Source organism: Etheostoma spectabile, chromosome 21 (assembly GCF_008692095.1).
Source record: "Etheostoma spectabile isolate EspeVRDwgs_2016 chromosome 21, UIUC_Espe_1.0, whole genome shotgun sequence".
In the NCBI taxonomy this organism is placed as follows: domain Eukaryota; kingdom Metazoa; phylum Chordata; class Actinopteri; order Perciformes; family Percidae; genus Etheostoma; species Etheostoma spectabile.
In genome coordinates, this window is record NC_045753.1 from 14,853,052 (window position 1) to 14,861,610 (window position 8,559).

Genomic DNA, 8,559 nt, shown 5'->3' on the forward strand with positions numbered 1-8,559 from the left:
TGTGTGTGTGTGTGTGTGTGTGTGTGTGTGTGTGTGGGTCCAACTCACCAGTGTGATATCTCGTGAGGCAGCAGCAGCACTCATGTGTAAGCTTGGCTGTCTAACCGAGCTGCTGCAGTCCAACGCTCGAGCAAAGGTCCCAACCGCCCTGGAAAATGACACAGAAACACAAACAAACTTGCAGAATATATATATGTATATAAAGAAATACAGTGAGATTCATGTACCGGTTCACCACTGCAAAAGTAACAATCCTCGTTAGAAGGGCTCATTGTTTTTGTTTACTGCTTTACAGATATAAAAACAGACAAAGCTGCATAGTGCTGAATATGTTTAATAGGAAGCAAAAAAATGTTGTCACATTGAACTGATCATGTCTATCACAATAATGAAAATAATGAGGCATACTTTGGAGCTTTCCCTCAAATAACAACAATATGAATGTATTACATTCGCAATTTATTTGCATTGTCATCCACAAACAGAGGCCCTGAATGACGTAAGCTTAAGCTTACTTATTCTCTTAATACAAATTGTTCCATTTATTCCATTTGTCTGTTACTGAGTTTAAGCAGTTGCAGCTCTAGACTTGAGGTTCATAACATCCTGTAACTGTAGACATCAGAGGTGAAAGGTCTTACCGTGCCACCACTAGGAATTGGTCTATCTGTTTGCTGGTAAGTGGACACTCTGGATACCACAGCTTCTCTTCCAGCTTGGACTGGTCCCTGTCGTCTGCCTCACCTGCAGGACACACAGAGGCAACAGCTTACAGACAGCATGGCAGCTTGAAGCCGAAGGAAGCAAAGAATAATTTGTGTGTTGCGAGATTGCTCTACCTTTTTTGGTTGCGCTAGTTGTTTAATCTGTAAACAATCTGCCTCTATCTGTAAAGGTCCACATATACACTCACCGGCCACTTTATTAGGTACACCTGTCCAACTGCTCGTTAACACTTAATTTCTAAGCAGCCAACACATGGCGGCAACTCCGTGCATTTAGGATGTAGACATGGTCAAGAGAATCTCCTGCAGTTCAAAACGAGCATCAGTATGGGGAAGAAAGGTGATTTGAGTGACTTTGAACGTGGCATGATTGTTGGTGCAGAAGGGCTGGTCTGAGTATTTCAGAAACTGCTAATCTACGGGATTTTCACGCACAACCATCTCTAGGGTTTACAGAGAATGGTCCGAAATGAAAAAAACATCCAGTGAGCGGCAGTTCTGTGGGGGAAATGCCTTGTTGATGCCAGAGGTCAGAGGAGAATGGCCAGACTGGTTCGAGCTGATAGAAGGGCAACACGTGACTCCAATAAACACCCGTTACAACCAAGGTGGGCAGAAGAGCATCTCTGAATGCACCGTACGTCGAACTTTGAGGAGATGGGCTACAGCAGCAGAAGACCACATCGGGTGCCACTCCTTTCAGCTAAGAACAGGAAACTGGACTACAATTTGCACAAGCTCATCGAAATTGGACAATAGAAGATTGAAAAAACGTTGCCTGGTTGATGAGTCTCGATTTCTGCTGCGACAGTCGGATGGTAGGGTCAGAATTGGCGTCACAACATGAAAGCATGGATCCATCCTGCCTTGTATCAACGGTTCAGGTGGTGGTGGTGGTGTATGGTTGGGGAATATTTCTTGGCACTCTTTGGGCCCCTTGGTACCAATTGAGCATCGTTGCAACGCCACAGCTACCTGAGTATTGTTGCTGACCATGTCCATCCCTTTATGACCATAATGTACCCAACTTCTGAGGCTACTTCAGCAGGATAATGTGCCATGTCATAAAGCGGAATCATCACACGACTGGTTTTGAACATGAAAATGAGTTCGCTGTACTCCAATGGCCTCCACCGTCACCAGATCTCAATCCAAGAGCATCTTTGGGATGTGGTGGAACGGGAGATTCGCATCATGGATGTGCAGCCGACAAATCTGCGGCAACGTGTGATGCCATCATGTCAATATGGACCAAACTCCTGAGGATGCTTCCAGCCCCTTGTTGAATCTATGCCACGAAGATTGAGGCAGTTCTGAAGGCAAAAGGGGGTACAAACGTATAGCATGGGGTACCTAATAAAGTGGCCAGTGAGTGTATATAAAGGTTCTGGACAGAAGAGGGTTGGTTTTGTTGGTTTCTTCAACTATTTACTTTGTACATGTTTGTTTTCATGTACAGTAGTAGGTCCATCTTATTGTCCAATATGGTTAAATAAATATGACTTTTAACTCAACATCTTTTAAGAGGGCAAAAAGTAGCAAAACTACAAGCCCAAAATCTGTCAAAAAATTTGTGTGCTGAACACACAATTTACAACTTTTGATTACACTAGCAAGTCATTTTTTTACTTTCCCCACTCAAGCTGTAAGGTGGTCAACTTTTCTGGACTTTAATTACCATCAATACTTGGTAATGTCAAGCTGCAAGTGTGAAAGAGGCTTAAAATTAAATCATGCTGCAATATCAACCGCTCATGTCAGCTGGGTGTACCCTATAATCAAGGTCTTACTCGTGTTTTAACTCCAACTAAACCTCCTTTTACTTTTCTTCAACAATGATAGAAAGCAGCTATTGTCTCCATTATTAGAACAAATAGCGTGCATATTCTCATCGGTCCACAGAGGAAGTTGCATTTCCCCACTGTAACTCTTTGAGAACTATCTCAAACATGCACACTCAAGGTGTGTATCCATTTTGACACGGTTGTAAACAACAAAGCCATTAGGTGTAATTAAATAAATCCCGCTTTCTGACTGACCCTCTTGTAGCATTTCAGGTACATCTGCCTGAAAGCGTGGCCCCACTCTGATCTCTCCTTTGTCGGCCAGCAGGGTCTTCTGTGTTGGGTCGTACACCAGTGAGTAGAAAAATGTATCCTGAAAAGAACACACCAATCAGCCTCCATATTTTAAGCTACAGGGCTTTTACAAAAAGGTTTTAATGTCAAACTTATCTATTGTAAAATTGAACCTTAAACTTGACTCCCAGTGTGAAATGCTGATGAAAGAGCTGCAAGAAATTCTGCAGGTAAACCTGTGAATCCCAGCTGTTAGAATAATAATCTTTACTGTAATTTCTGAAAAAAACGTAATAGGCCAAAATCAAAATCAAAAAGGTGAAGTTTTAGTAGTAAATGAGGATAAATGCTGCCACTGAAAAATAGAGCTGAAACAAATGAACAATTAGCCAATCAACAGAAAAACAATATGCAACTATTTTAATAACCAAATAGTCTTCAGGTAATTTTTCAATGGTAGAAATCCTAATATACTTTACTTCTAGCATCTTAAATATTTGATCATTTGCTTATTTCTTTGCATTACGTTATAATAAATGTAATAGTTTTAGTCTTGAGTTGTTTGTTGGACCAAAAACCAGTAAGAGATGACAAGTTTTCTGTTCTCTGGCTCACCTCTTTGTCAAGGTACGAAAGAACAGCTTCAGTCTCGTTCAATAATGCGACACTGCACTTCCCCCTAATAGAGAGAGAGAGAGAGAGAGAGAGAGAGAGAGAGAGAAAGGGAACAAGCACCATGTAACACACAGACACAGTAAATGAGCAGCACTGTCTGTTCATGGCTGGATGAGTGACTATCCATGGGCAGTGCCTACAGATGGGGTGTGTGTGTGTGTGTGTGTGTGTGTGTGTGTGTGTGTGTAAGAACCTTTTTGTTCACCTGTTACTGTAGCTGGTGGATTTGAAAATCTACCAGCCACTTACCTATTTTAGCAGCAACTTTCTTGTTTTAACCGGCAAGTGTTTAAGTGTATGTGAAAAATTATGAAACAAGATCTACAATAATCAAGCATGTTTGTTTCATAAGGTAAAGTATTAAGGAAAACTAAAAACATCCTCTCCTCCTCTCTCTCAGAAGTTACATTTATTGAGCAGATTAAACAAAAAACAAAAACATTCCTTCTCCCATCCTCATCCCCAGTCCCATTCTGACTTTTACTGGTTCATCTTTTGCCCTGTACTTTATCAGATCATACTAGAACAGGAGGAACACCAAAAAGAAGAGAAATTATCACGTTGGGCAGTGCCATTACAACTTTAAGTCTCACTACAGACACTTATTAAAGTATGTAATCTACTCTGTTATGACCAATATTTTGTTGTGTTGGTAGCACATCCAACCTTTCTGGAATTCTGGATCTGGCCTGGCCCCATCCACCTTGCTTGTGCTTGGTTGAGACTTGTTCCGTGACTACATTCTAGGATCTATATTAGGTTGACTGGTAAAAGAGCAGCGTGTGTCTAGACGACTAAAGCCATTGGAGAGTCAACTATGGCTGTCTCGTGGTGCCCCGCAACACGGCAACCCTGTTTGAGTTTTTCAAATTTCACGTGTGTTCATGCGTGTGTGTGTGTCTTTGTACTGTACCTGATGTGTGTCGCAGGTAGACTCTCATACTGCCGGGAGAGGAAGAGTTCTCTGTGGCGAAGCTGGTGTTTCTGTTTTTCTGTAAGGTCTGTCTCTATTGGGCTCTCCTTCTCTTCTTCCAACTCCTCTGCAAAAGGCACACATGAGAGAAAAAAATGACACAAGAAACATGACAGTGGCTTGCCCGTGACAGAAAAGAACAGACCACCACATCATCAAAGTCACAAATGGTTTCAGACAAATTCATCCATTTATCTCCAGGGATTCATATTAAAACACCACTTAATGATATTTGTTATAACTGTGCTATCCTCAGGTCTAATACAATAGGCTGGTAAAATGGCTCTTGAGGGCTTTGCAATCACAAACTATTGCTGCCATCCATTAACAACACCCAAGCTATTATGCTCAGGACTACTACCAGAAATTTAATTTTAAAAACAGTTTCTGCCCATAAATACTGTATTAGCTCCAGCCAAGTCAGCACATGACATGCAGCAAAAACACATTTAAGTCAGTGTTGCACGGTCCAGACATATACTAAGATTACAAACATCACTTGTTTTCACTCTCTAGTTTTGGCACTAGTACTGATTCACAGCGTTAGAAAATCTTTCAGATCCCCAGATTCCCCATTTCCACCTCTGCATACATGACTAACTGTTGCATGAAGTGGACACAGCCTCGCTGTTTTCTGATCTGCTTGCTTCCTAGGTATCTATATCGGCATTCTTAGAGCACTGTTGCTCCCTTCTGAAATTTAGAATAAACATTCAGAGCAACAGATTGATAGTTTAGCATCTCAAAACTTATAAATAATATAAATAGTAACCTCCGCCGAGAAGGTTATATTTTGTTTTGTCAGTTGGTTTGTTTCTGTCAGCAGGATTACAAAACAATTTCTGGCCCAATTTTCATGACACATGATGGAAGAGTGTTGCATGGGCCAAGAAAGTGCCCATTCAATTTTGGAGTGGATCTAAAAACACAATTTTGTTTTTTTTTTACCTTTGTTAACATAGTTAGAGATGATATTTGTGCCGCATTCAAATGGTGTCAGAGTAATTGAAAAAATTCACATTGCATTAACATTGTGAGATAGGGCATGCCTTGGCGGGGATCTATGCTCTTGGTGCCTTTCTAGTTTGATTTTGTAGTTTGGTTATAAGTGCAGACATGTCAGCTTTGACTCCTACAAACTCTGCACATTGTGCTTCATTTCTGTAAATCAGATTGTGCCTGTCTTTTTGTTTTCCTCCTAAACTAATCCAAGCCATACTATTTTTTTTTTTTTTTTGCAGTGGTAAGTGGTAGGCAGTGCTAAATCTTTTCTGCTGAGCAGCTGGTAGACGACTGACTCCAGTTAGCTTGTGAAATTGATATGGTGCTGCGATGAGTGCATATGTCCCTCTAAACTCTGTGATTTCCATTTTTGAGCTTAGTTGCTTATGTTTAAAGAGTCAAGCCAAATGAGTAAAACTGGTTATCCACAAACAGTTTGACCAAACAGAGAGAATAGTATTTAGCCACACAAGACATTGCTACCTTTCCTATCAGTGTTGATTCTTAGTCAAGTAAACTTTAATACACACACACCACCCACACACACACACACACCACACACACACACACACACACCACACACACACACACACACCCCACACCCCACACACACACACACACACACACCACACACACACACACACACACACACACACACACACACACACACACACACACACTATAAACAATTATATTTAAATGTTGTTGATCATTTTCTGTGTTGATTGTAACCAAAAGACAAAGTTAAACATCACTGGGAACAGGTAAAAGGCTTCCAATACAGAACTGGTGTTATTGTACTAACAACACTTTCCTTTCCTTCATTCTTCTCCTCATAGATAGGAGATGCACTCCAATTCATTCCCTTCCAGTAATAAGTAATTGAGAAATAAATGGGATATATAAGTAGAGGCATATTTTCACACTCAAGTGCCTATTCATGTGACTACATGGTTGCACTTGTGGTCGTCATGAAAAAAAACATCATATTGACAGTAAATGTTGCTATATGTACAGGGTGTGCTAAGTGGGAAACTGACATTCAGCAGAAGGCCCATAATGACATTTTCCCTCACCAAGTAAGGCTGAAAATGCAAATGAAAACCATACAATTTCAGACTGCTGCATAACGTCCGTCCTTACTTACGAATTGATCAACAATTTTAATGATAGCTTCATTATATCATTTAGGAAGGAAAAGATACCAAATTCACAGATTCTCAAATTTGTAAATACATTTGAGTAAGGCTGCAATCAACAATTACTTAACAAATATTGGGGCTGTCAATCAATTCAAAACTTGAGTTGTGATGAATCACATGATAGTCCATAGTTTTTTGGGGGGATGCTTTCCCCTTTATTATGAAGTGACAGTGGATAGACATGAAAGGGGGAAAGAGATGGGGGATGACACGCAGCAAAGGGCCAAACCAGAGCCGCTGCAGAACTCAGACCAACATGGGGCGAACGCTAACGTTTATTTTTATTGCAACAATCCAAAACAATGACAAATACTGTTTAGAATATTCTCCAGAATAACCTCAAAGGTACTGTAGGCTAACAATATATGCTGAAGCATAATATGGCAAATTGAAGCCCAACAGATGGTAGCAAGCAACAACAGATGGGCATATTGATCTGAACGCAACATTACTTGGTAACACTAAAAGCTGTTTTATACTTCCTTATCGAATCGACGCGTACCCTGCAGACCCTTCTGTGTCTACGCCGGTACCCACCATAGCCGACGTGCACCTCTCAAAAAATGTAACTACACGACACGGCGACGCACTAATAATGTCAGCTCTCCATTTGAATTTGATGTATATTAATATGCAAATTCTGAAGAAATTATGTTGTCTTACAAAACTGATTTGCTTGAAAGGTTGTCACATGTGACACCTGAAAAAAAAGAAGCCACTTTCTTCATATGAGCTCCAGACAATGTCCGAAATTGCCCTTTTACACACGTAGCATACAATAGGAGATCATTTGATCAAGACATGACTGGATAAAGCGTTGAGAGAGTAGGACATGACGCAGATTACACCGCAGTCACATAGCTGGTTCGTCATAAACAACAGATTCTCTTGCCGTTCATTGGGTTTGTCTGGGGATTGTGTAAATCACCCTTATTTTTTACCCAGATGTTTGTTTTCTTCTGGTTTTGCATCAGCTGCATGAGAGAAACATCATCAACACGCCCACAATAATTGGCTGCAAATTCTCCAACTTGTTATTCACATGTGGGCTCCTTCGGACATTATACAGACATTGTACTACGGAGCTGGCAGGGTAAAGTCCATTTAACTTTCCTTCGAACTCATTCGAACATTAGCCTTCTCACATACAGCGCCTTTGGGTAATGTGATAATTTCAGGGTTGCAGTGCATGTGTGAAAGGGGCTTTATTGTGCAACAGGAGTTACTACTCACTTGCATGTTTGTCTGCAAGCTGGATGAGGCTGTGGGAGATGTCTCTTCTTCTGTAGAAACAAACCACCTTGGCCTCCACGTTCCCACTTGCTGTCTGAAACAGAGAGAGTAGAGAGATCCAGGTTGATTGAAAGCAGTAGCAACACCTCCCTGCACAAACCTCTAATTTCCCAAGAGACCTGGCTACTTTGTGTGCTCGTCAAGCTATGCTGATATGACAGGCTGACCATGGCAGCGACAGCGCTTTGTATCATATGATTGATTGATTGTCTAGCTGGATAATTAGGCTGACAGACTCAAAGCCTCAGCCAGTATTAAATTATGTGACTAATGGAGAGTGAAAGGATGTGGTGGTATGAGGTTTGAGAAAACTGCTTCCAACTTCTGCTGCTTTTCTAGAACGCTTGTAGGCAAGCGCAAATGTGAGTGTTCACCTGAAAAATATGTACAAAATAACAGGAACACCTCATAATATATTGCAATACATGCACCACCCCCAGAAACTAAGGCCACAAAAATGTAAAACCTAAAATATCAAGTTAAATTACCCATTCTCTGTTACTGTGTTACATTGCATCATGCTGCAGGGTGTTCCTGTAATTTTGTCCACCCATTTATCACTTACAGTGGGGCTTGAAAGTTTTGACACCCCAGGTAAAAATTTGTATTAA

The 8,559-nt window shown here is 40.9% G+C and overlaps 1 protein-coding gene across 4 annotated transcripts in view; it reads right to left on the reverse strand.

Moving 5' to 3' along the window:
* Positions 1-8,559, reverse strand: part of mta3 (metastasis associated 1 family, member 3) — a 31,638-nt gene that overhangs the window by 17,151 nt on the left and 5,928 nt on the right. For all 4 annotated transcript variants that reach the window (XR_004327361.1, XM_032503246.1, XM_032503247.1 and 1 more), the window contains exons 3-8: positions 7,889-7,982; positions 4,392-4,518; positions 3,419-3,482; positions 2,765-2,882; positions 642-744; positions 49-148 (exon numbers count right to left, since the gene is read on the reverse strand). Coding sequence is in view for 3 of the 4 variants with exons in the window: in XM_032503246.1 (XP_032359137.1) it covers positions 49-148; positions 642-744; positions 2,765-2,882; positions 3,419-3,482; positions 4,392-4,518; positions 7,889-7,982 (606 nt within the window). In the remaining variant the exon portion in view is untranslated. The remainder of the gene's footprint in view (positions 1-48; positions 149-641; positions 745-2,764; positions 2,883-3,418; positions 3,483-4,391; positions 4,519-7,888; positions 7,983-8,559) is intronic.